Source organism: Notothenia rossii (assembly GCF_949606895.1).
Source record: "Notothenia rossii genome assembly, chromosome: 6".
Taxonomy (NCBI): Eukaryota; Metazoa; Chordata; class Actinopteri; order Perciformes; family Nototheniidae; genus Notothenia; species Notothenia rossii.
The window spans coordinates 9,207,622-9,235,378 of record NC_136909.1 but is presented as its reverse complement, the minus strand read 5'-3'; the positions used below and the strand labels follow the sequence as shown (position 1 = coordinate 9,235,378).

The 27,757-nt window shown below is 39.6% G+C and overlaps 1 protein-coding gene across 4 annotated transcripts; it reads left to right on the top strand.

Moving 5' to 3' along the window:
* Positions 1-215: 215 nt before the first annotated feature.
* On the top strand, positions 216-27,757 carry erlin2 (ER lipid raft associated 2). 4 transcript variants are annotated; one of them, XM_079688060.1, is made up of 13 exons: positions 216-342; positions 541-636; positions 2,851-2,958; positions 4,356-4,437; positions 5,573-5,619; positions 5,786-5,847; positions 7,389-7,514; positions 8,850-8,923; positions 12,381-12,439; positions 19,802-19,893; positions 19,979-20,068; positions 22,662-22,741; positions 25,389-27,757. In XM_079688060.1, exons 2-13 carry the CDS (start codon positions 587-589, stop codon positions 25,569-25,571), a joined length of 1,053 nt encoding a protein of 350 aa, XP_079544186.1. In that variant the 5' UTR covers positions 216-342; positions 541-586; the 3' UTR covers positions 25,572-27,757. The 4 variants fall into 4 exon arrangements, with proteins under 4 accessions (XP_079544186.1, XP_079544185.1, XP_079544187.1 ...); XM_079688059.1 differs by having other exon boundaries at positions 2,848-2,958; XM_079688061.1 differs by lacking the exon at positions 541-636 and having other exon boundaries at positions 218-342; positions 2,848-2,958.

Here is a 27,757-nt window from a genome sequence, read left to right as displayed (position 1 = left end):
TAAAATAAATAAAATAAATAAAATAAATAAAATAAATAAAATAAATAAAATAAATAAAATAAATAAAATAAATAAATAAATAAATAAATAAATAAATAAATAAATAAATGAAATAAATAAAATAAATAAAATAAATAAAATAAATAAAATAAATAAAATAAATAAAATAAATAAAATAAATAGAAATTGAGAGACAGTTAGTCTTCCACGCACAAGGGGGCGCTAACACCACACGTTCTACGCCAACGGTCAAACTCCACCGTAGAAGAAGACGGTTGCAGGTGCCTCTGGAGGTGCCTGCTTGTTTTCTGTTTGCTCGTGTCCTCTCTGCTGAAATTACAGGTAAGATCTTCTAATAAAAAATAACACTGTTTTTTACCATCTTTATAAACAAAGACTCTGGTTTCATCTTCTGATTAATACTACATGGGATGATTGATATTTATCGCTGACTGTACAGCTTTTACGGCGACAGTGAAATGTAAAGTAAGCTTTGTTGTGAAATATGAGTAACTGATAATATTTTCAAACTGTCTGCAGTTGGAAAATACTCCCTGTTTTAAGCAGGACTAACATAATTCACATTATGATATCAGAGCCTCCTCCCAACGCCACACAACCAAACTCCCCTCACAGGTTTGTATATTTAAAGTTATTTTTCGGATAAGTGATCCATATCTTTGTTAATCCTATAATTGTACGACTGTATACACATCTTTAAATTCCCCTTTGTCATTCGGCATACCCAGGTTGCCTTTGAATTGAGTGTTTTTTAATAACGTTGGACTTTGATCCGTTGTAGCTTTTGTTTCCGTGAAGCAGGGGAAGCTTTGTTTTTAGAAACTGAAAGGCTTCTGTTTGATCGATGATTTATATTCTGAAAATACATGAAGATAATTTCTTTTCGCGCAAGATTGAACTTTTCTAACTTAACCCTTTTGTGCCTTTTGCAGCGATATCGTTACCAGATTTCTGAGTAATCACTTCTTCCCGTTTTGTCCATGCAGGAAGTCACTGCTGCAAAGCTACATGCATTTTAAAGATTATCTAACGTTTGACTATCATAGCATGCATTTCGTGTTGCAAACAAGTAGATTATAAATTAAAATGCCACTCTATCTTTGTTTATTTCTGTTTTATTTAGACATCTGAATAAACATATGACCAGCATCAACCCAAATAGTTGCAGACCAGTGTCTTAAGAAGAAAAAAAGCCACAATCCACAAACATCTTATTTATAAAAACTAAAATATCTGTGTTACATTAATTCAAACATACAAAGAGGGGTTGTACAAACACTGCTGTCTCTGAAGGTCACCAGCTTATATCATTGCAAATCCTTCCCAACCAAAGCAATTTATCTTTCAGCTTAAATTAACATCATCACGTTTATGTGAATGTAGATTATTTTGTAAATGATACCAGCAAATGTCACTTAATGTCTGACGTGAGGTTACACCGTCTTCACATTTTAGCCGCAATCCTCTTTAAGGTTACTAAGTCCCAGCTGATGTCTCCTAAGCCTGCACTGAGAGGAGATAACAAAGAGAGCCAGGAGCCAACTGCACCTGTTCCGCAGGACACAGAGGTTTCAGGACTCATAGGCTTTATTTGCATATCCACAATATACAGATATATATATACAAAATGTGGCCATAAAAGTCCAATGCCCCTCCAACGATGCAATTAACAATTTATCGCAATGGCAATATGGACTAGTGTAATATTCAAATTGCACGAACCACAATATTAGTGCAGGCAAAATATGTGTTAGAGTGCCATTTTGAAAAAGTATTGTAATGTTTGTTTATTGCAAATCCCCTTATCGTTGATTCATAAATCACACTATGGTCCTTTTTTAATGTATTTTCAATAATAATGAGAATAACCACGCACAAATTATAAATTCCTCCAATATCAAAATATCCAGTATTTAAAAGGACAAATTACGTATTAAAGGTGGGGTAGGTAAGTTTGAGAAACCGGCTCGAGATACACTTTTTGTTATATTCCATGGAATGCTCTTAACATCCTGATAGCAATGAATATCTAAAGTGATTTGACAAAAAATCCATAAAAAAATATCATCTGTGGAAGCCGTAATACTGTAAAAAGCACGACCAATCATCTGAGCCGGCCCGGCTAAAATAACTGGATGGTCTACCTGCCTGTCAGCTAGGGCTGCTCAATTAATCGCAATTACGATTATGGCTTGCAACGATTACGAAAACAACGTAATCGAAATAAACGATTCTTTTTTTATTATTATTATTACTTTTTTTGTTGTTTTTTCAGTTCAATTATACTTAAAGTTCAGGGTAATCAACTGTTAAAAACATACTGTTCACATTTTTTTTCTCCAATAAATTGATGTTTTCAAAGTAAATGGATAATCGTTTTTAATAATCGTGATATCAATTATTGACCCAAATAATCGAGATTATGATTTTTGCCATAATCGAGCAGCCCTACTGTCAGCTTTCCATCTGTGCACAAACTTATCTCGTGCCCTCATTGATCATGTGCGTGTAAGGAAGTGGCAGATTTGTTCCGGCTGTGTATTTTCAAATTCTAGCGCACTCGAGCTGGTTTCTCCAAAATTACCTACCCAAAAAGACATAAAAGGAAATACAAAATAAAAAAGTGCAAAAGACAAAGTAAAAAAATACAGATACAAAAAACGATTTAAATTGTAATACTATAAACTAGTGCATAGCCACCGTTAATTAGTGCTTGTAGTTGGGAGCATTTGCTTGTAATTAAAGCAGGATATGGTGTAGACAGTAAAAGGGAAACTTTATTCCCGCCTGCTCATTTGACATGCTGTCTCCTTTTCCACCTGTCAGCAGGATGGCACAGTGGGGGGCCATATTCTCGATAATCGCTGCCCTCGGAGGAGCGGCGCTGTTATCCGCTGTGCACAAAATTGATGAGGGACACACTGGAGTTTACTACAGGTGAGACTGCAGCACACATTGTTTATTTTAATACCTCAGACATAAGTGGTACATTTCTCCGTTGAGGCTAAAGCCCCTGTCACACTGTCCCGAAATTGACACCTGATGGACACACGATTAAGGAAATGTTCAAATTCGGCCCTGATCGTAACAACATCGGGCCATTCGTGAGGCCATCTTAAGCCATCGTATGACCGCCGCTGGAGTTTCTCAGGCTCCGGCAGCAACTTCGTGAGCGGCAACTTCGTAAGGCACTCGTGAGGGCATCTTGTCAAATCGTGAGGGCATCTTGTCAAATCGTGAGGGTATCTTGTTATCATCGGTGCCATCGGGCATTCGCCCTCACTCTGATCGGGGCGAATGCCCGATGGCACCGAGGATAACAAGATGCCCTCACGATGGCCTTATGAAGGGCAAAATTGACACACGAATTCAACACGAAAATGAACCTTCGCAAGGTCCTTCGGCACATTTTTTGGCATGCCAAAGATTTTGCCAAGTCTGAAAATATCAGTACAGTATCATAGTACTTTAACATAATCGTTTTTGTTACTTTCGTTGTAGTTGTATGTCTTAAATGTAAATGTAAATGTTGCCTTCGTGTGTGGTTCGGGGCCATCTTCGTGCGAATTTCACAATTCCATATTTGTGTGTCCATCGGGTGTCAACTTCGGGACAGTGTGACAGGGGCTTTAAAGAAAAACGAGCATCTGCTTGAAATGTGTTTGCCGTAAGCAGTTAAACTGTTAAACGGAGACTACTATAAATACCTGGGTGTTAAGATTGGACAAATAATCCAGCTGCGGTTCTGTGCCTCTGGGCCTTGGTAATTTCAAGTCTAATGTCTTGTATTGACACGCAGTACATATAGTACATATCAGAGTTTTCACAACAAACAAGATAGAAATCAGCTTCTGCTTTTCCGCCGGGCTCTGTAAACAAAGTTTGGATTCATTATGATGCAATTCAAGAACAGAGATCTCTATTATGAGTGGACATGGGTCGATTATAATATCTTTCCCACTGATAAATGAGTTGCTGGAGTACGTGGGCGCAGTAAAAGATCTAACATCAGCAGGAGCATAAAGGACAATGGAAGCAGTGCTAACTGACTTAAATACACTCAATGCTCCACTCTATCTCTTAAATGAAGGCTACCACAAGCTTGATCATTTTAGATAAGACCTGGATCTGTAATTCATCCTACCACATTTGAGAATACAGTTTTATTTATTATAAAATAACATTCCAGTAGGAGATATGTATTGTAAGAGGCAGGCTCATGGTGATCCTGAAGAGAGGGCAATGCAGAATGCTTTTATGGTTTTACTTGGATAAAAGCGCATTGAGGTTCGCTTTCACAAGAAAGTTATGGATGAAGTGTGTGTGTGTTACAGGGGAGGGGCTCTGCTGACCACCACCAGCGGTCCTGGTTTCCATCTCATGCTTCCCTTCATCACCACCTACAAGCCTGTTCAGGTGAGTCAACTGAAGTTCAGTTTTTAAAATGCCTAAAATCCCAAATCCCTTATAATCTGTACAAAGAACATCCATAACATTCATCTGTTTTACAAATTATTGATCTAATATATCATATTCCAATGACTTGTATGTAGACTCTCCTTGCACTATTTCCATTCTATTCTATTTGTTTTATTATGCACTGATGGAGGAGCCTGTGACCTAAGACTTTCATTGATATATCTACACTGCAGCTATTTACAAACTACAATAACAGCCTTGCATCTTGAATCATACAACAGCCCGTTCTACATGCATAATCATCTGAGTCCTGAACATTAAGTCCATACAGATAATGCAAGAGATTTTAAAGAGAAATTTGAAATACAATTCCAGATTTGAGTTCAGACCTGCTGCAGGAATGTATTGTACTCTGGTCAAATTACATCGAATGTTTGTGAACAATGACTATAGTCTGCTCATTCAGGTCACTGCTGATCTAAACACCAGATACAACCAAATGAATATCCAGTGTGATGTTAGTTTGAATATCCTGGAATATGAATAAACCCCTTATCTTAAATATCTCCTGGTCTATCAGCATATCCGATAAACTCAGCTCTGATATAAAGAACCTTTTGTGAAGGTTTGTAAGGTGATGTGAGTTTGAGTTACACAGGTACTTACTCAGCTATGTCTAATGTTGTAATGCATTAATGATACTGACCAGGATTTCCTGTAACACCATTTACCCTGTATGCAAGTCCAATCCATGTTCCTGTCATGTACTTATTATATAGTAAAGATTGTGTGTATTCCAAACTTTAAATCGAGGATAAAAACCTTGTGATGTAATTTTCAAGTTGGTCTTCAGGCACAAAACAGGGACATGATGTATACACTTTTTAACTACATAAATAATAGTAATGATAATTAAAAGCTACAGAAAAGATAATCAAGATAAGATTAACTTTAAAACAATCATATGATGCGCTTCTAAACCACTTACCCTGAACATAATTATTCAACATAATAATAAAATAACAACCAGTTAACATATTGAATTTAATTTCATATTGTGTTGATTGATGTATTCCCAGTCCCACCTCGATTTCAAGAGAGTGTTAAATGTTTTATTTTGTTGTTTTGGCAGACCACGCTGCAGACAGATGAGGTGAAGAATGTCCCATGCGGCACAGGGTAGGTCTGCAGTTGTTTCATTGATGAAGTAGTATCATGTGTGGTCCCGAGCATGAATTATGTACCCTTCACACACACACAATGCATTGGGGGGAGTATGACACCATGAAATGCAAACGCTTTATCTTGTGTAGTTAATGAATGTTATGTATTTTCTTTCTTTCAGGGGAGGAGTGATGATTTACTTTGACCGTATAGAAGTGGTGAACTACCTTCATCAATCAGCAGGTAAACCAACCAGTGTACAACAGGACAGAAAGAACTGTAAATTGTCAATAGCAATGAGATAGAGTGTGTGCAAAGTGGGTGGGTTTTAGAAGAGTTAGTTTAAAAACAAATCTGTGAGTCTGGGAGGTTTCTACAGGCCAGAGGTCAGGTGTTGTACAGATTGATGGCTGCTGTCAGGGAAGACTTCCTGTCTCGGTCATTGGTACAGAAAGAGCTCTGGTTACAGACACAGTATCTGCTGGAGAGGGTGGTCAGTATTGTTCGTATTGGACGAGAGTGTACTCAGTGGCCTTACTCTCCTCCACAAATCTAATGGGGTCCGGTCTGCAGCCGATGATGGAGTCTGTGTTCTTTATGAGTTTGTTAAGTCTGCTGATGTGTTCGGCTCCAATGCTGCTCCGCCAGCAGACCACACAACAGCATGTTGTTAAGATAAAGATAGGATTCACTTTATTGAGGGGCAGTCTTCGGTCACAACAGCATGTAAACAAGGCGTCGCACATGATAACAAAACATAAGCAGGAAATATAAACGTGTAAAAATGAGAATAAAAACAAAAATAAGAGTAAAATATCTACATTGTGACAGTGAAAGATATTTACTGTCGAGTATGCACCACGAAGGGCAATACACATAAAGTGTGCAAGAAATTGTATATATATATTTTTTTCAATGTTCTTTTATTGAAGACCAGGCTCAATCATACAGGGTCACAATTGAGACAATGGTCTTCATCCATTTTCAATTTTTTAGAACAAACCATCACCACCCCCCAAGGGAATTGTATTTTAAATATAAATGTACAAGGCACAGGGTGAAGACATTATATACAGATGAATTATGGTTGTTAAATATGAAAGGTAACAGCGTTGGTCTTCCAGTTCAGTCCGTTATCTTAGTGAATCTTTTATTTAACCTCTTACTCTTTTATTTAGCTTTTAGTCTGCACAGTCCTCTTTGCTGTAGCGATGTCATTTTCCTCGCTGTGGGACGAAGTAAGGAGAATGTAAACAAGGAATTGGACAAGAAACTAACTAAGTAAGGAAGAAAGGAACGCCAGCGCTCTGTACTCGGCAATCGTTACAGAGCGTTGGCAATAAGATAAGATAGGACTTTATTTATCCCGAAGGACATTTTTGTGCCTGAGTTACACAAATACAAACACAGCAGCATTATAATAATAAAACTGTACGCTAACAGTGCAGTTAAAAAAGCAATTAAATATCTACAGGAAACATAGACGGTCACATAATTAATGTAAATATTAACAGTATTTAGTAGTGCAAGAGGGAGATAGATAGTGGCAGATACGTAATTGCACGTAGAACATTATTAATAATAATAATGTGAAGTCTAATTGTAGATTCCATGATGTAATCCTAAACTCCCTGTGGTTTCTTCTCACGCTGAACAAACCTTGGCACTGACTGACACATTACACGTGCTTGGGTTGCAGCCAGCTCCAGCCCACCTGCAGACTGTGTGCGTGTTCTGTACTGTATTTCCTAAATTGAGCGAGCCCTCATTTTCTGTTTCTGCAGTTTTCGACATAGTGAAGAACTTCACGGCGGACTACGACAAAGCTTTGATATTCAACAAAGTTCACCACGAGCTCAACCAGTTCTGCAGTGTGCACTCGCTGCAGGAGGTTTACATCGGGCTGTTCGGTGAGTCCTGCACTCTGGGTGTTAGCTAACTGCTCATTTAAGACACCTTCCCCTTCCTTTTGAATGGTCCATCTTCATAAACAGCATGTAATCAGCCTACTTGAAAGGGTTCGAAAGAGCCTACATCTCTATGTCTCGTCTAACTAGGTTGCAAGTGCCACAGACAACACCTGCTCTATGTGCACTTCATTTAAGTGAATCCGCACTGTTACAACTATCAATCTTACAAATGTCCACCGAGGGTAAACGCAGGGTGTGCAAGTGCAGTGTTTCCCACAATTAAATATCGTCCGCCAAAAATGGATCTCATAATTTTTTTTTTTTTTTTTTATTCTTTTTTTTTTTGGTGGTCTAATGGATAGTGAGATGGGCTGATGATCGGAAGGTTGCGAGTTCAAATCCTGCCTGGAACACCACTACTAGTGTGCCCTTGAGCAAGGCACTTAGCCCTTGGTTACTCCAGGGAGAAGGTCCCTGTAATTGGTCAAAGTCGTTTTGGAATAAGGCGTCTGCTAAATGCCTAAATTCTAAATTATACTTTTGGGAGAATAAACTCCACAGATCCTCAACTCCGGTGTGTTTCACTCATTAACAACGAAACACAGAGCAACAAGAACGTTGGGGGGGGGGGGGGGGGGGATTTCTGTGGGAAACACACCTTGCCTCATTATGTAGGATAGAACACTTTATTTATCGTTTACTGAAGTTGTGTTACAGATCATTCAAGTGACTTATGTTCAAACACTGACAGTTGGTCAGCAGCAGTTTTGTCTTTCAGATACCATGCAAAGTTCTTGAATTTGATTAATACATGGTTTAAAATAACCATATTGTACTTCATCACATTCCATTATGTTCTTCTTGTACTTGCATCACATGAGACGACACTTAAGACAGTAAAACTACACTTTTTTTCAAAATGAACACTTTAAGGTTAACAGGTGGAAATAAATACTAGTTTGACTTAATTTACAATCCAATGTTGATTTTCACATTCCACTGTTTATTTGTTTTTTTATTCAAATATATATTGACATTTTAAATATTCTTTAACTGGCCTAGTTGACTAACATTGATGTTTATAACTGCTGTGGCAGATATACATTGACTATAATATTCTCTGATTTTTCTCAACAAATGTTTTCATTTGAAGTCTGAAATGAAATGTCTTCGTACTCTCTTTGTCAGATAACTTGAAACATACCGTTTTAGACTCAAATCTGACATCTGTAGAGACATTCAAATCAAACTAAACCAATGGGACTAGGATATCTTTATTTGTATTCTCACCAGCTCACCTACATGCCTTGTGTGTCTCGTACTTTTCCCCCACAGACCAAATCGATGAAAACTTGAAGCTGACTCTACAGGAGGATCTAACATCCATGGCCCCTGGACTCATCATTCAGGTACACTGAAACCCACAAAAGCTGCTGTCAATTCACGTACTTTTTTTTACAAGTGTCTCATGTCTAGCTAACCCGGATACGTTTTGGACATTGGTGGCATGTTTCTCATTCCTCTGCAAAACTGATTAATGTGACTTTATCAAATCAAATCAAGTTTTATTTATATAGCACATTTTTAAAACAATTTTTGGTCGAGCCAAAGTGCTGTACATATAATAATTACCTTACAGTAAGGACACTATACAGCAAATACAACAGCAAAGTTTGTGCAGAATATCAGTATGAGAAGGACAGACAGACGTGCAATAGATGCCGTGTGTAAATCGAAGAGATAATACATTTTACAGCGTAGGTAGACCAAATGTTAGGAAATGCATGTGTCTATAATAAGAAGATGAATCCACGAGGATGTCAACAATCCTGTGGGAGCCATCAGGGAAGCAGCATGACGAGACCCAGGCAGGACCAAAGTGATAGGTTCAGCCACGACCCGAAGTCCACGACTTAATCCAGAACTCAGGACAGAGGATCCAGGGCACAGGACCACAGCGAGAGGGTCAGCCTTGACTCCGGATTCCGGCGTAGATATAGACACAAAAGAAAAAGAAAAAATTGGGGGGAGGCTCGCTTAATCGGGACATGCAAATACACAGACAGGCACACGCAGGGAGCAAGTGAGAGATAACGCTGGAGGTACGCTGTTTATCTTGAAAGATGCTGCACATCAGCACTAATCCATTGATGAATGAACATATAAGCTCAAAGGTTTGCTTATGGTGCTTGTAACACATGTGATCTGACATGGTGTTTTTAAGGAAAGTGGGGGAAAACAGCCATCTACCAAAATGAATAGCCTTCTTTATAGAGCCACCTTTGTCTAGGGGAAAGCTAGGCAAAGCACTAAAATGCGCCCTCCCCATCTTCCCACTCCCATGAAAAGGTCAGGGACAAAGAAAATTACCATAAGCAGTTTAATTAATTATTCGCACGTGAGACATAGCCAACACAACAAACAACAACTTCTGTTCAAAAAGGACCCTAAACTTACCTAACAAAATCAAACAAATCAAACAGAAGACAGGCTTCTTACCGGGCTCCTACCCCAAAACAGGAGAAATCAGGGTTCAAACAAAAGGTCTTCTTACTCACACTTCTGGCTTGATACTTATAAAAATGTTTACAAAACCGAATATTTACAAAAGGGACAAAAAGATTGCTACTTACTGCTACTATCTAATTTGTCACAGAGGCCTACAGATCTACTAACTCTACTACAGGGGTCTGAACACACACACACACACACACACACACACACACACACACACACACACACACACACACACACACACACACACACACACACTGTTGGGAGCAGGAGAGGTGCAGCTCAAATAGTTTTGTCTATTCGGATCAATCAGGGGTTAGGAGACAGCAAATCTGCTAACAGGCACACACACACACACACACTTTATCTTTCTCTTTCTCTCTCTCTCTCTCTCTCTCTCTCTCTCTCTCTTACACACACACACACACACACACACACACACACACACACACACACACACACACACACACACACACACACACACACACACACACACACACACACACACACACACCATTTATACATCACTTCGGGGGACATTACATTGACTTACATGCATTTCCTGGAGACTTATCCTAACCTTTAACCTAACCAAGTCTTCACCCTAACATTTATGGGGACCTCCATTTTGTACCCATAAGGGAGGCGAGTCCCAGATTTACGTCCCCACAAGTATAGTAATGCTAGGACACACACACACACACACACACACACACACACACACACACACACACACACACACACACACACACACACACACACACACACACACTGTTGGGAGCAGGAGAGGTGCAGCTCAAATAGTTTTGTCTATTCGGACCAATCAGGGGTTAGGAGACAGCAAATCTGCTAACAGGCACACACACACACACTCTTTCTCTTTCTCTTTCTCTCTCTCTCTCTCAAACACACACACACACACACACACACACACACACACACACACACACACACACACACACACACACACACACACACACACACACACACACACACACACACACACACACACACACAGGAGGAGAGAATATACATAACACAACATCAACACACAGGACCCAATGACTCAGGGTCATAAGACCAAAAAGATAAATTTCTCATCACAGCATTAAATGTTTCCTCATAAGGAACCATTTGACTGGAAGCGCAGCGGTGTGCACATTCTCTGCTCTTTGTTCATGGGTTTTTGGAGGAAATCTATTTATCACGAAGAGTGAGAAAATTACAGAATTTCATCATAGAGATACTAAGGAAAGCACTCGGAGCCAATCATTTATGTTATCTAAGCATGAGTATTACAGGATGGAATTCCTTAGTCGAGGTGATTCACTGTTGAGGCACAATTTGTGTTCTAATCCAGACATACTGCTCTGACAAAGTGTTAAACAAAGGTTGGGTTTACCTTAAAAAGATGGTTACTGTGTTGCCTCTCTTTAAAAAGTCTCTTTAAAGCTTGAAGGCATCTAAACTCAGAATGAACTGTGGTACAGAACCAGGGTATTCAAGTTATAAATAATAATAATAACAACAAACAAATGAAACGCTTTATAAAGAGATGATGACAAAATTCTTTGTATAGCAGTTCACAGCCTCGTATTGACTTTCACAACCTTCTGTGAAGCCCCTGTCCTGCAGAGCTTGTTATAACAACACCAGACCTCTTTTTATAAAAGACAATATTTTGACTGACTTTAAAAGAAAGCCTGAGTCCCCCCCCCCCCCCCCCCTCTCATTAAATCCTCCTACAGAGATAAACTCCCTACCCTGCTAAGTGTTTAAACGCTCCACTGGGCTTTTATACTCTGGACTAATGTTTCCTGTAAATCTCTAGGTATAGTTAAAATAACAATGTCTGTTTCTGGGAAACCGGTACGCGTACAGGTCAGAGTATTTACTGGGCAATTATACTTTAACATTATTACCGTATTGCACAAGACATTTGAGCTCTAATTGGATTGTAAGCATTGATATCACTACTTATATTAATACACTACTCTATACATTGTTAAATGCATATTTGTACATAGTTTATCAGTTGTTTTATGGGTTTTTTGGTACTTTATCCTAACATGAAACTGTTTTCAGGGGAAATGACAGAGTACAAGTATAGGTGATTATAAAAGCAAACAAAAAAGTGAAAATAATTTTAAGACAAAGGAATATTTATATAAGTAAAACAATAGTTTCAAACATTTCTATTCCCAACTGGAGATAATAAAAGTAATTTGGCTTCTCTCAGCTTCTCATTCTTCTGATATCTCCCCGAGGGTTCAATGTTTCTATAAATGTTCCTCCCTTCGGCTTCAGACTAAACTTTTTCTTTCTCTTTCTCTGTTTGTCTCTGATCCGCAGGCGGTCCGTGTCACAAAGCCTATCATCCCGGAGAGCATTCGCAGGAACTACGAGCTCATGTGAGTTTTTATTTTTTGTCCCCCTGCCAACAGAGGAATGTTCCCTGACCCCCGTTGCCTGTGTTGTTCAATCATTTCCCTCCCAAGTGGATCCTCCTCCCTGCCAAGTCCTGTAAGATTATGCTGTTTCCTGTCGGTCTGTGAGCCAGGGCTCGAGCTTAAGGACGTGCCGTCGTCCCGGGGCTGAAAAAAATAGTACCGGGGGGGATCAAAAATTATTTTGGGACGAATTTGGGACGAGAGTTAAAATAAAAATACCCTGCTAACTCTACTACAAACGGCGATGAAAATGAAACCGACTGCACGTTTTGTGTAGCACACAGTTATTAAACCTCCTTGTCAACATAAACACACACGCACAAAACATTTAGCAACCCACGAAATACACACACACACACACACACACACACACACACACACACACACACACACACACACACACACACACACACACACACACACACACACACACACGCACACAGCTGGCTGGTGCCCATGTGCTGTCAGCCAGCCACACAGCTGGCTGTGCCCGCGAATTCCTGGCCCGCAAATTGGCGGGTCTATCTCCAGTAGGCTAGGTACTGAGTGTGTGTATTTCGCGGGTTGAGTGATGTAAAATGAAAATGGCATCCCGTGGAGGAATTCTGAAATGTTTTACCGTTACATCACAAAAACGCACAGCAGAACCAGACCCTGGAGCGCCGGCCTCTTTATTGACTTACTCCTCTTCATCCCCTATGGGTAAGAAGGCTGAGATGAGAACCCTCCATCGTATTTAGTCCTTAGCAATATGCTGCGCCTCTCCCCATGTAGGGGTGGGTTAATTTATGTTAAAGGTCACTTTGAATGATTTTAACTAATGATAATGTAGAAAAACTAATATTTTAAATTCGGGACGGTCCACATTAATTTCGGGACGGCTTAGATTGTATTTCGGGACGAATCCGGGAGGATGGTGAAAAAAGTTAGTCGAGAGCCCTGGTGTGAGCATCTCACTCAGATATTATCAGTGCTCCGTTACAGCAACTGTGATAAAGAGAGGAGGCTTTCCAGTAAGGCAAGGCAAGTGTATAAAACACATTTCAACAAAAAGGCTATTCAAAATGCTTTACAAAAAACAGACTTAAGAAAAGTGCCAGAAAAAACATTACGTTGCGGCTCTCAAATTCTCATTTGCTGGTTCATACTTGTCCAAAACCAGAAAAGGGCTCCCTTAAGAGCTAAGAGAACAGAAATCAAAGTCAAGTCAACTTTATTGTAAATCTTTCAGTTTCTGTGTACAGACAGAGATCGAAATACTGTTTCCCACAATCCCGGAGATAAAAAAATACAATTGTATATTTAAATAAAAAGATATACATACATACACACCTGTACACCCACTATACAGACATACCTAATCAACATAGACTCATGTATACATATGCACACATTAAGAGGCATAAATAAAAGGCACAACAGTCAATATATACAAAATAACAGTCACTTCAAAATGGAGGTGGATGAATATATTACAGTAAAAAATGCTCATTAGTGCAAAAGAGTGCCCATAACAGCGTAGAAAGTGTCTGCTGGTGCTGGATGTGTGTGTCTGTCTCTGTGTGTAAAATAGAGTAGCACGGGTACAAATGATAGGATATAAGTAACAGTGCCTGATATCCAAGTTATGTGATTTACTAACAGGCAACACTTAGTTGTAGTTCAGTAAGGTTCATAAAAAAGCACAGCGGGGAACCAGCCACGGTCTGCAAGTAAGGCAAAGGAAGGAATTTAGATGTTGTTGTATAAAAGTAAAGCAGCGTGCCTGACTTCTAGCCAGAAACCCACACAAAGCCGAGTTAATCTAAAACACATGTCTACCTACAGATGTGTTGAATAATCTGTTTCATATTCAGTGTTTCCCACAGATCTGAAATATACTTTGGGGGGGTGGTGGTAGCGACGGGGGGGTGGTGTGTGACGTGCCTTTGTGTCTTGCAACAACATTAACATTAACCTTTCTGTTGGTCGCTTGTTAGCAGACCCTTCATGTTATGGCAGAGCAAACAGGTACAGGCAGCAGAGTCCTGCATTGGGTCGGGTATCCGCGGGTACCCGACGGGTGACCCGCAAAAAATTTGATTTGCGGGTGGTATTTTTTCAAACGCTTTTTTCCGGGTTCGGTTCTGGGTAAAACAAAGATGATGCGGGTCGGGTTGCGGGTGTTGCATAATAAATATATTTAAATAATAATAATTTAGTTTAATGTTTAAATCCTCAGACCTCTCCCCCGCGGGACCGAGCATATTCATAACCTCTGCAGCGCATCTATCTGCTGCTGAGCGCGCCACATTCTGAATGGCTGAGGTGAAGCTCTCTAGCGGAGAATACAGCATTTTCAATAACTCTTCCTCAAGAGCGAAATCCAACGTCTGGGAGGCTTTTGGTGTCGTCCTAGATGCAGAAAATAACCAACATCCCAGGCTTTTTGAGCCAAATATGCAACTGCGTGTGTTAATAATTGCACGTTTTCACTGCTTATATGCGGGTTCGGGTCGGGTTGCGGATCTTGTGCCGGCGGGTCGGGTCGGGTTGCGGAACTAATTGGCAATATGTGCGGGTAGCGGGGCGGGTTCGGTATTGCACGTCGCGGGTGCGGGGCGGGAGCGGGTCTTGAAAATCAGACCCGTGCAGGACTCTGACAGGCAGGGCCCATAGTGATAGCCTTATAGTTTAAATCTACCCACAAATAAACATATGGACATGGGTTACTATTTTAAAAAAATTGCAAATGTATTTATGATCCTATCAATGTAAAACCTCAAATCCTCGAGGGGGGTCCGGGTGCATGCTCCCCCGGTAAGATTTCATTTTGGAGTTAAATGCATCAATCTGGTGCATTTTGAGGGGGAAATAAAGAGAGTAGATCTATGGGAACACCTATATGAAACAGAACTGTATACATTTCAATAATCATAAAATCATGACCATAACCAATAACATACCATTTCCAATATGAAAAAACGTTGAAACTTGTTTATTTATTTATTTTTGTTTCATTTATTGTTGTGTCTTTGCTCCTGAATCAGCCTCTCCTGTCTCCCTCCTCTCCACCCTGCTCCTCTTTGAGGCAGCAGCAAAGACTAGTTTTAGCTCTCAACAAGTTTTAAAAGTATATCTTACCTTTTTTCACCTAGTTAACTGAGCTGAGGTTATCCCGAGCTTGAATGACACACAGAGACCAATCAAGGGCTTTGATTTATGATCTGTATGACAGTGGCCATGTCGGGAGGCCACATCATGTAGACAGCCAGTCACCCTGTGTGAGGCAGACCACTTAACAGGCCAGGCCATCAGGAAACCCCCCGGTCCTCCTGATGGCCAGTCCGGGACTGGGTACAGGAGGCGTAGAGCGAGGGATCATTGTCCACAAGTTAATCGGTCGCAGATGGCGTCTTGGTCGCGGACAAATAAATAAATAAATGGGTCGCGAAATATACTTGGGCGGCCGTTAATATACCTGGGCGGGATATTAGATAGCGTCTTCATTCCCAGGAGTATCTTTCAGCTGTTCATTATCAGGCATCAGCATGACATGTGTTCAACTATAGAAAAGCATCACAGCTTACTGTTATTTTAAATATTTTAAGTGGAACCTTTTAATAATCCCCCACAAAAGCTAGATGTTGCTGCCTGCACAGCACATACGCTGTTTACAAATGAAATCTACTGGGACTTCAGAGGTAACTAAACAAAGGAAGGGCGAGGCTTTTGTAGTTATTAAACCTGTGCAACCTTTGCAAACAAAGGAAGCGAGAACAACTGAAAGCACCTGCAAATGTTGAAATACTCCTTTGTAATAATCTGTGTTGTTAAGCAGATAACAGCACAGTGTTTCTGTTCCTGTGACATTTGCATATATTTAAAGGATGTTTTAAGCAGACGTTTGGGAAAAAACTGGACCCTTGTTTTTGCAAATGAGCCTCATTGCAAATGTACAAAGATCAGTGTTTATAACCCCAAACAGTAACATAGAAATTAGCATTAGCATTAGCATCTTCAGACCGTCTGGAGTACCTTTTTATAAGGAGTATCTGCTTAAACGTATTTATTTTAGGATGCAGTGACAGGATGTTATGACAGTTGTGTGGTGAAAATACATGAATAAGAGCTCACTCTCCTTATGTATATACAAAGTAAATGAAAAAATGTAATAAGACGGGCCAGATGTAATATTAATATAGTAGCACATTCTCATTAAAGCTCTGAATAATGTTTACATGTTTTCAGACAAAGGTCGAAAAAAAGCAGGCTTTCTTATGTTTAGCCAGCACACAGGTTTTGTTGACGTTTGTAACGTTAGCTAACTAGCCATCGAAGCTAACGTTGCTTTGCTTCCATGAGTTGCTTGAAAAACGCTGTCTTACCTTTTTGTGTTTTAAGCTGAGTTGCTTTAAATTGAGAACCTTAGGGTTTTAGATCTTTTTTAGTTTACCAGGAGTATTTACAATACAGTTGAAAATGTATTTGACAAGGGAGTGTAGGATTAAACAAAACACACCAACCAGCTGATGCATAGTTTCTCCTTGTTTCTGTCTTTCTTTGCTCATACATTTCAGTCTTTTCTTCTTCTTGGTTATTGTGTTCAATGGCTATTGTCACTATAATATAATTGAATGTTCATTTGAATTGTTGCCTCTTGCTTAGACTTGTTATCTTTGGATACACGCTCTGTTAGTTGGTATTGGGGCGGTGAGGCAGCGCTCACTTTTTAAGTTTTTTGGGGGCGGATTTTGACATCATCCCTGGGTTTTACGGTAAGAATTACTCACCAACCCCAATTTCCTTTCCAATTGGTCTTTGAAGCAGTGCCATCATTTACTGTAAATGGAGGCACAGCATGAGCAGCCAGACGACCGCATGAGTTGTGACCAATTTCTAATGTCAAAATTCATGTTTTAAAACGTTCCATTCAGCAAATCTACATCGTCATGCAAATACTGCCTTTAATTTAACAGACATTGAGATATTGTATTAGGATACTTTTGGTTTCACTTTCTCATAAATGGTTCAGTAAATGTTGATCTTTGTTTCTTCAGGCTGTGAGAAAGTGTGGCTTGAATGAACGCCAGTAATACCAACAGATCCCAGCAGATATGTGACGAGGGAGTAGATTGCCCTGGTTATGGAAATAAGCCCCAGGTTATTAAATAAAGCCAATTTCTCTTCAAACAAGCAGTTGTATTGTTCTAACTTTAAAAGGATTACTTGAGGGATGAACAGACGCTGATTGATGTGGTTCGTTAAGCAATAGGAAATCTTCCCAATGAGGCAAAGACACAAAGATGCAAAGCCAAGGTTAAAAGCACAAGCAGAGCATTAGTTGTCAATGTGTCCTGATGCCACAGGGTTTGGATGTGACTCTTTGAAATGTTATGCCCACTCCAAATGCCTGCTCTTACAGGCTCAGACTTTCCCAAACGCTTTCCAAGTCTCTGGGCTGTCTCATGTTTTTTTTTTTCAGCATCTTTCTACCCACTTGTTAAAAGTCTGAAGGTTTTTCTTTCTCTTTCTATTTGAGTGTTGAGCATGTTGTCAGAAACCAGGAATCCTAAAAGAAACACAATCAAAGCTTCAGAGACCAAGTTTTCATGCACATCTTTAAAAACCAAGTCCTGATCATCTCCAAAGAGCCGCCTGTGATGTCAAAGTGAAGTGTGTTGGCTTGTTCTATATTTATTTTATGACAATATATTGTTTTATTGCCTATGAATAAGTACCATTCAATTCATAATTACAAAGGACTTAGATGTTTATGAAAGCTGTGATGCATTCATATTTCTATGATGTATTAATATGGATCCTAGTAAGCAGCACAAGTCCAATTGTCAAGTTCATTTAATAGTTAGTTGTTTACGGTTAACAGGTTGCACAAGCTCTTTGAAATCCTTGAAATGTGTGAGTTTTCAAGGGGAACAAATCAAGGGCTTTGACTTTACTTTCAAAAGTCATCTGTCATTGAAAGTGCTTGAATTTATATATTTTGAGAAATAGTAGAAAATAAAGCTCTTTGCTATTTAACATTTTCTAAATTGGCTATGTCCCACTCTCTCTTGCATGTTTCTTACCTGCAGTTGCATCATTGTTTGAACATGCAACCTGGCTCAAGTGTATTTAACCTTGCCGTGTTGGGTCCTGTTAATTGAGGACATTAAGCCTTAAAACTCTTTGAAAAGTACTCGAATGTATTTAAGGAGGTGTGGGAACCCTAGAAAAAGGCAGGCACATACTGTACAAAAATGTGTTCGCAGGGAATTGGAAAAATCCTCAGTCAATCAAACTTTTGCCCACAAAATGATGCCGTTTATTTACCGTTCTTCTAACGAACAGTCAAGTTATCAAATATCTGATGCTTTTGAAGCATTTAGGCCGACCTCTTTTGGAGACACCATTGTTGTTTTGAACTAACAGTCGTCTGCCTTTGTCCTCACACACATATCTCCTATTATACTATTTGTAGGCATATATTATAGGTCTCAGATATATAAAAAACGTCTATGAAGTGTTTGGCTCAAAATACCAAACAGATCACCCATTCTAGCCTCAAACCCCTCTGTTTCAGCCGTGTTAGAGAACTGCTGATTCTGGGTCCGTAGCTAGTGTTAGCGATGCTTGCTAATTTAAACAAAGACCATATTACTTCCAAAACGCATTGTTTCTGATACACCAACCTTTCTTATAGTGCCGTGGGCGTAAAGCCAGCCCACATTTCCGATATTGCGTCATATCGGCAGCAAATCTGGATCAGCTCTGTTGTCCCCTCGTTTTCAGAGATGTGGGTACGGAGGAAAAGAGAGGGTTGTATTTCCGGACACTTTATGAGTTCCTCGACACCGGGGACACATATGCATGTATAAAAGACATCAAAAAGTGCATTTTGCATAATAGGGGACTTTTTAAAATACAAATGCATTACTTGAAGCATGACAAGATGGATGTCCATGTTATCTTGTGAGCCTGCATTTCTTGTGTAAAGTTGTATAATGGAATCCAGCTGCCATCAAGGGTAAACACTTTTAACCTACATGACACAAGCCAAGCATTAATGTCTCGTTAAAGTAAACCATAGAAGCACAGATTCCCGAAGTTGGTCCAGGAATTTAAAATAAAGACCCATAACATCCAACTAAAATACTAATTGTGCTTCTAAGGATGCATGGAAAATGTGCAGACCCCCAAAGGTGACGCCTCTGCACATGTTGAGGTTGGGGGGAATTATTCTATAAGTGTTAACACACGCAGGATAATACAAGTGTTAGATATCCCACCTAAACAGTATATGCCTGGATGTGTGTGTTTTAATGTAAAGTGTTTGTGTTTTAGGGAGAGCGAGAAGACGAAGCTGCTGATCTCTCAGCAGACACAGAAGGTGGTGGAGAAGGAGGCGGAGACGGAAAGGATCAAAGCTATAATAGGTGAGACAAAGACAAAGACAACAATGAAGAGAAGTTCATTATACAAAATATTGTTATACAAAAAGGTGCTTATTTTTTGTTATAGAGGCTGAGAAAGTGGCACAAGTGGCAGAGATCAAATACGGACAGAAAGTCATGGAGAAGAACACGGAGAAAAGGATCTCTGAAATTGAAGGTTTGTATCCAGAACAAAAGTATTATCAGCTAAATATTCTTAAATGATCTTAAGTAAAAGAAATACCCAATCCAACTTCAATTATTTTAATACTGACTAATATTTATCTTTGAGCATTCTCATTCGTGTTTGTTAAACTGTAAAGCCCACTGACATATAGGGCTTATAAATACACTTGGATTTGATTAAAATGTGTCGAGTCAGGATTGGTACCAAGTGATCTAAACACAGCCTGAAAAAATAATCAGTTTAAAGTAAGTTAGAGCCAAAGACTGAGCAACAAGGGCCACAAATCAACAACAGTGAAAGACATGGCTTTATCTAAACAATGCGTTCAAATCAAAATCAAGTTTTATTTATATAGCACAATTTTAAAACGATTTCTGGTCGAGCCAAAGTGCTGTACATACAATAAAAACACTTTACAACAATAGCAAACAGAAGACAACAAATTAAAACTGCAAAATAACAAATCACACTCCTCTCTGACTAGAAGGCCAGAGAGAAGAAGTGAGTTTTAAGTTTAGATTAAAAAAAAAAAAATAGCGTCTGGGCCGACCTCACATGGAGGGGCAGAGTGTTCCAGAGCCTAGGACCAGCTGCTGCGAAGGCTCGGTGCCCTCGGGTTTTGAGCCTGGTCTTGGGCACTACCAGCAGCAGCTGGTCAGCTGACCTTATTGCTCTGGCTGGGGTGTAGCGATGGAGGAGTTCTGCTAAATAAGCCGGAGCCAGCCCATTTAGGGCTTTAAAAACGAATAAAAGGAGTTTCAAATCAAATTGGAAGCCAGTGCAGTGAGGCCAGAATTGGGGTGATGTGGTCACGCTTTCTGTGGCCAGTGAGAAGACGTGCCGCTGCGTTCTGCACTAGCTGCAGGCGTCTAATTGAGGCCTGGTTCATACCCACGTACGGAGCGTTGCAGTCCAGTCTCGAGGTAACAAAGGCTCTAATAACCCTTTCTAGGTCTTTAAAAGATAAAAACGACTTGGTCTTGGCCAATAGTCATATTTTTAAAAAAAAGCATGTTTTGACTACGCTGCTGACCTGCTTATCAAATATAAAAGCGCTATTGAAGGTCACTCCAAGGTTCATGACAGAGGGGAGGATGTTTGTATTGAGGGAGTCCAGAATATCAACCGGGGAGGCTGGAGGTTGGGTTCCAAAAAAGATGACCTCGGTCTTGCTCCCGTTGAGGTTGAGGACATTTTGGCTCAGCCAGGATTTGATCTCTGTTAAGAGTTGTTAGCTATAAAGTCTTAAAACGTAAACTGAACTTATTGTCGGATAAAGGCAGAGAAGTGAAATGTACAAGAGGAGCATCTACAAAGAAGAATTGTAATCTATCATTGATTGGATCTCAACATAGTTTCCATAACGTAAATGCACTTTCCTAAAGTACCCAGTCAGTCTTTACATGTTATAACAGGAATACTGTCTGTTTAGTAATTCTCTAATCCTGTCATCATTTTGACTCAATGAAAAGGTCAGGGGGTTATGAAACAGTTATCACAACATGTGCATTTCCTGCCAGGGCAAGTCAAAATCCTTTTTAAGACAAAGAAGCAAACATGCTCAGCGATGTGGCAATTTATTCACAAACAGTCAAAAGATAGAATGAAGGTAAACGGGACGCCCCCATTAAACTATCTGAGGCGTGAGAATAGGGGGTGAGACACTGCACAGAAGTATTTTTAAAATATGTGTTATACTACCCAGATCTAAGTGAATCTAACCCTAACGACTGAATTTTCCCTAAACATTGGTTTTTAATATAGACTATATATGATAAACATGTATATAAGTGGAAAGCAATTGTACAAATGAAATGCATTTCAGAGAAGAGTATCATGTTTAGAAGACCCCAACTGTTTAGTATATTCAAGCTTTGACATATGTTATTACATACCTGCAAACTAGTCGCTTATGTGCAAAATTCACAGTTTTGAATCAAAATATGTCAGTGAATCTTTTTAGAGGGGCGGGGCTTGCAAGTGGCCAGCACATGAACTTCTAGACTGAAAGTAGAAGATTTTATGTACAGGCCAAAAGACAGAAGAAATCAACTCAATTTGGAAAAACAATTTGTTGTTGTTTGTTTTATTTTCTTGACCCCAGTTTGGTTTACAAACATGTCATCTTTTTTACATATTTTGTTTGCATGTGTTTAAACAGCTGCTGTCTTAAGCACCTATTTAGAGACAGACACATATAAAGACATTTGTAGAGGGTTATTAATCTGAAGTCAAACCCGTGGACATCTGCAAACCACACCATAGCTTTTACATTTGTTTGTACAAGCTGGCATTCTTACTTGAATGAAGACAAAGTAGAGATGTGAAAGACGGCGTCAGAATTCAATGCAAAGAAAACCTGTTGTTAGGATTATGAGTAAATCCTTAAAGTGGTTTTCAGCAGCTGTGTACAATCAGAAGCGCTTCTATCCGAGTGTGTTTGTTTTCAGTTTCCTAGTCTGGGAAACCATTTGGGCTCATGTTCGTAGGTCACAGTATTTACACCAGCTCCCTCTCTGAGCGGCGAAGCAGCTTGGACTTCTTTTATTACACAGAACTCAGACTGTTTGTTTCTAATTCACAGATGGTGCTTTCCTCGCCCGGATGAAAGCCAGAGCTGATGCAGAGTTTTATACGTCACAGAGAACAGCAGAAGCCAATAAGGTAAATAGATTACACAAAAGCACGACAACATATTATCAAAGATAACGTTACATGATAGTCGGTCTTTCTCCCAGCAGTTCCATTTCGGGTGCTGCGGCTGGGCAGCAGCTGTGTGTCTTTGAAGTACACCGGGCCAGCGGCACAATGTGAACTCTCAGGAAGACTCGGGTCTAACTCATGGTCTGACTAACCTTATTTAACAGAAAATAAAAAGGCAACAACAGGGCTTGGGAGCAGTGGTCGCGTTAACCGAATACCCCCCCCCCATCCCCGTCCCCGTCAGCGCAAGTGAGTGACGAGTTGTGCACAGACTCGACGGGTAATAATGGATTATGGCAGAAATGTTACGATCCTGTCCGTCAAAATGAATGACAACGAAAAAGTCTAACGCCACCACTGCTTGGGAGAAAGAAACGATGTGATATTTGAGCCCATTTTCGCTACAATGAGGCGGAGAAAGAAAGCGAAATGCATTGTTTCATCAGAAGGGAAGCAATGTGGACAAAACACAGCTGGTAAAAACACCACAAACCAGATACTCTCTGCAAAGCTGCATTCTTAATCATTCAACTTCATCAAATAAGGACAAGAAATAATCTTATTGTGAAATAAGTTTGACTAAAATGACAAATCATTGGTTTTGGCTAGACTAGTTTGACTGAAATGTTCTATATAATCTGATGACTAAAAAAGACTCGACAGTTTTCATTGACAAAAAGTAGACTCAAATCATTTGTTTTCTTTGACTAAAATATGACTAAAATGCTCAGACTTTTATTCGACTTAAACTTGGCTAAATAAAAACCGGATGAAGGTGACTAAATATGACTAAAACTAAAAAGGACATTTAACACAGGACTAAAACTAAATTAAAAAATAGCTGACGAAATTAACACTAATTAGTAGTCTTGCCTTTGTTGATGGAAAGCTGCTAACAAAGCTCCACTTATTGTGTGATCACATATCTCTTATTTCCTGTGAGTCACCTGTTATTCAGGCGGCACAATCAGGAAACACTGTTTGAAGTGTAATAAAGCAGATAAAAGATACAGGATATAAAAAAAACAATGAAAACACCCATTCCTTTTAGTATGACAGAAAAAGATGTCCTCATACTATGTCAAATGCAGAATGCCAAAAAGTACCTCAAGTCCTTCTGCATCTGGTCACAGTCTGCAGTTTGCATACAGCATGCTATTTTGGCTTTTCTGACCCACAATCCTTTGCACAGGGGCTATACTGTATGATCAAAAGGTTTGGCATACAGAGTAGTATGTGCCTAAAGCATGCATACTCCATGGAAGCGTACATACGGGCATAAGGGCAGCAGCAGGAAACACAATAAGTAAAAATAACAAGTGTGTTATTTGGAACGCAGCCTAAACTCCAAACTATGCAGATTCAGTTAAAAGCTGCAAAAATACTGAGAGCTTCCACGGAGGGGAAATGTACAGAGAGTGCTGCGGGTATTTGTCCTCAAACCAATAACAAACACAACAGAAAGCAATCTCAAACTGCCGCTGAAGCACAATCACGTAAATCTTGTTCATTCTCCACGCAAGATTGACTTTTGTGCATTTATTTTCTCAGGTTTCAACTAAAGCAAAACAAGGAAAAATGGCTTTTACATCCTCTCTTGCCCTGGTAAAAAAAAAATGTCTGGTGCCAAATTCCTCCTCCACCTTTCCACCAATGGATGCTCAAATCAAGAAGCTGCCTTCAAAACAAAAACATTGAGACATCCGCTTTCATATTGACGCTAAAATAATGATCAAAGTAATCCATACAAAACAGAAATACAGCTAATGTTTAACTATTGTTAACGGTTTTTAAAAACATCCTCTGATCTCCTGCACCGCATGAGCTTCCTAACCCCGCTTGTTTTAGCGCCCCCCCCCTCCTCATCCACTCTTCTATGGACAATCTTGCACTAATGTACATTTCCCAAAGATATTGAAGTGACTGTTATTTTGTATATATGGATTGTTGTGCTTTTATTTAGGTCTTAATGTGTCTGTTGATTGTGTGTATATATAGGATATACATATTTTAATATATATTTGTATTTGGGATTGTGAGAAACGGTATTTCAATCAGGAGAGACAAGTTTTCTTTTGATGTAACGATATATATTTATTGCTGGGAATATACAGATGCATGTAGTGGTGTTTGGCGATTAGACCCCGTTGGGCTGGAATATCATTCGGGAGGGGGAAAACCGGGTCTAGACACTGGAGGTGGTGGCGGCATGAAAGGATTGATTGAAGTCGGTCTGAAGAGTAGTGGTTTAAGCTTGACCCCTGGATTTGGAAGAAAGAAAGGAAGGTGGAGGAGGGGAGGAGGGCTGCGTTGAGTCACCTGAAATGACAACTGTGAGGAAGGGGAGAGAGCAGATTTCAAGGTTTAGCAATGCACTATGATAGGCTTGTGGGAATAGAGGCAAAGTGATGGGTTTAGCAGGGGAGTGACGCCCCCGATCACTGATTGAGAGATCAGTGATCCAGCTGGGAATATGTGAATGAATGACTCAAGGCGGTCTTCCTGATTGAACTAAGCTTCATTTCAATCTACACAATACAAACAATACAATACAACTGGAAAGTCCAGCCTGCTCTTCTGTAAATAAAATGGTGTTTCTCTCCCGCAGCTGAAGCTCACCCCGGAGTACCTGAAGCTCATGAAGTTCAAGTCTATCTCCGCCAACAGTAAGATCTACTTTGGGTCCGAGATCCCCCACATGTTCGTGGACTCGGGCTCCGCGGGGGGGTCAGTGAAGGCGTCCGCAGCCATGGACATTGTAGCCGAGCAGATCATGGACCTGGATCTCTAAAGAAGAAGTACCAAAGCCCTCAGGAGGAGGTGGAGGTCTGTCTGCAGGTGGGGGCGGGGGGCAGGAGCCTGACCCCCTGACCCAGAGAACTCCTGCTCAACAGAGCCCGTATTTATCAAACACCTCAGAGTAACTGCTAGATATCACACTGAAGGTTTTACAAGGATTTTATATTATTCTCCTACAGCAGAGCACAGGACTTGTTTCAGAGGTTTGCATACACTTCTGCATAGTTCTTAGAGATGGTCTGGAATCAGTCAGTTGGGTTGCAGATAAAGCAGATGAGATAGCATCAACTGTACGTGTCTAATTAGCTCTTTTTAGCAAACATCTTTTCATATGTGCATCTGGTGTACACAGTTCATCTATCAGGAAACAAGAAACATCTGGAATGCAAAACTACGTATGTGTTTTTTTGGCTGCATCCACTGATTCTTAAATGATCAATTCATCTGCCAATATTTTTCTCAATTTATCAAGTTTTGTTTAATCAAAAAAGCATTCTCAAATTACTTGTTTTGTTTGACCAAAATACCCATAAATATTAGTTTACAATGATTCATTAGAAGCAGGGAATCTTTTCCATTTAGAAGCGGGAATAAAACACATTACAGTTGTTTCAAAATGTTTGCTTTAAAAATGACTGAACTTATTAATAGATCAAAATGGATGCGAGTTATTTCTGTAGATTGTAGACTTTCTATTGATTGGCTATATTTAGACAAATAGTGACTCTTCATGTCCAGTTTGTATTTGTCATGCACCCACATGCATGTGTCCAGAGCATTCATTTGAAGCTGGGATATTTGTCATGTAGGAATTATTTTTAGGTGCATGAATCTAATCAGTAATTGTTCTTGTTGCATGCATTTGCCTTTCGCTAACCCCTGTCCTTTAGTTACATTAATAATTAGCAGATATACTAAATCTATACATTAAATCCTAAACAGTAATTGTCAAGATCAAGAAAGTTATTAAAATACTGGTCCCTGCTGCTCAAAGGAAGGACCACATGTCGGCCTCTCTGAGGATTTTCGACTTCCTATTCTGAACTGCTTGAAAAATACGGGCCCTCTCCGAGTCACCTCACTGTAGACGAGAGGACGAAGGAGCTGCTCGCTGCTGCCTGTCAGAGGCCACGTCATCGCTCCTTTTGTTTGTTTTATCTGGTGAATATTAACTGAGGTTGTGCAGCTGTCTGCTGTATGTGTGTGTAGCACTTTGTTTTTCTCTCTGTTCATTCAGCGGGGAGAAGACATCTGTGTGGCTGCTTATGTTCACTGTTCATATCTATTCAAATCAACGCCCACTTTAAACAATTTATGTTGCGTTATGACAAAAGCAACTTTTGTACTCCAGTTATATCCTGTAGGAGTAGTTACAGGATATTTACAGTAGTGAATCGGCTTATAATTAGATGTATAGTGAAGGACTTGATGTAGAAATAGTATGTCGAAATCGTCTGTCTTTTGTCAGTTTTGGAAAACTCATAATCTTTTTTATAGAAATCTTGGCTTGATCAGGACCAAACATGTTCTCAGTCTTAGATTACTAAAATGCAAATTGTGTCTTAATGTTGACAATATACGTTTTCTCCCAGCATTTAGCAAATGTTAAGTTTGATTGTTTATACTGAGGGTTGTGGCGTTGCACAACCAAGAACACATGGTTGTGAGTTACGACAAGTGTTCACAGAAACAAATTAGCTTCAAAGTTGTAAAATGTGGATTCAGGCTTTGTGGGAAGCTACGTATTCAGGCATCGAGGCTGCCACTTAGTTTGTTGAGCACACACTTTCACACGAGAGAAAACCTTTTGGAGTTTGAAGCTAAATGTCCTGTGTCCAACATTAACCTACACCCAAGTTCTAAACAAACACTGATTATGTTATTATGTGTTATTGACCCTGCTCTTTGTTGTCGTTTGAAGCTAGTCTTAAAGTCCCTTTCCGTTTTTATTTTAATACAAATGTCTCTTAATTGATTGAGATATAGCAATGACTTGAAACGCAAAGGTGTTTGCACTGATTTCAATTGTAAATATGCAATCAATATATTGTCATTTGGCAATAAAGAACTGTGGGTTATACTTTGACTAATTAATGGCATTATTAAGAGTTGTATTTACAATGCAGGTCAAATGGGACTTGTAGGATGTGTGTCATTAAAAGTGTATTTAAACACAAA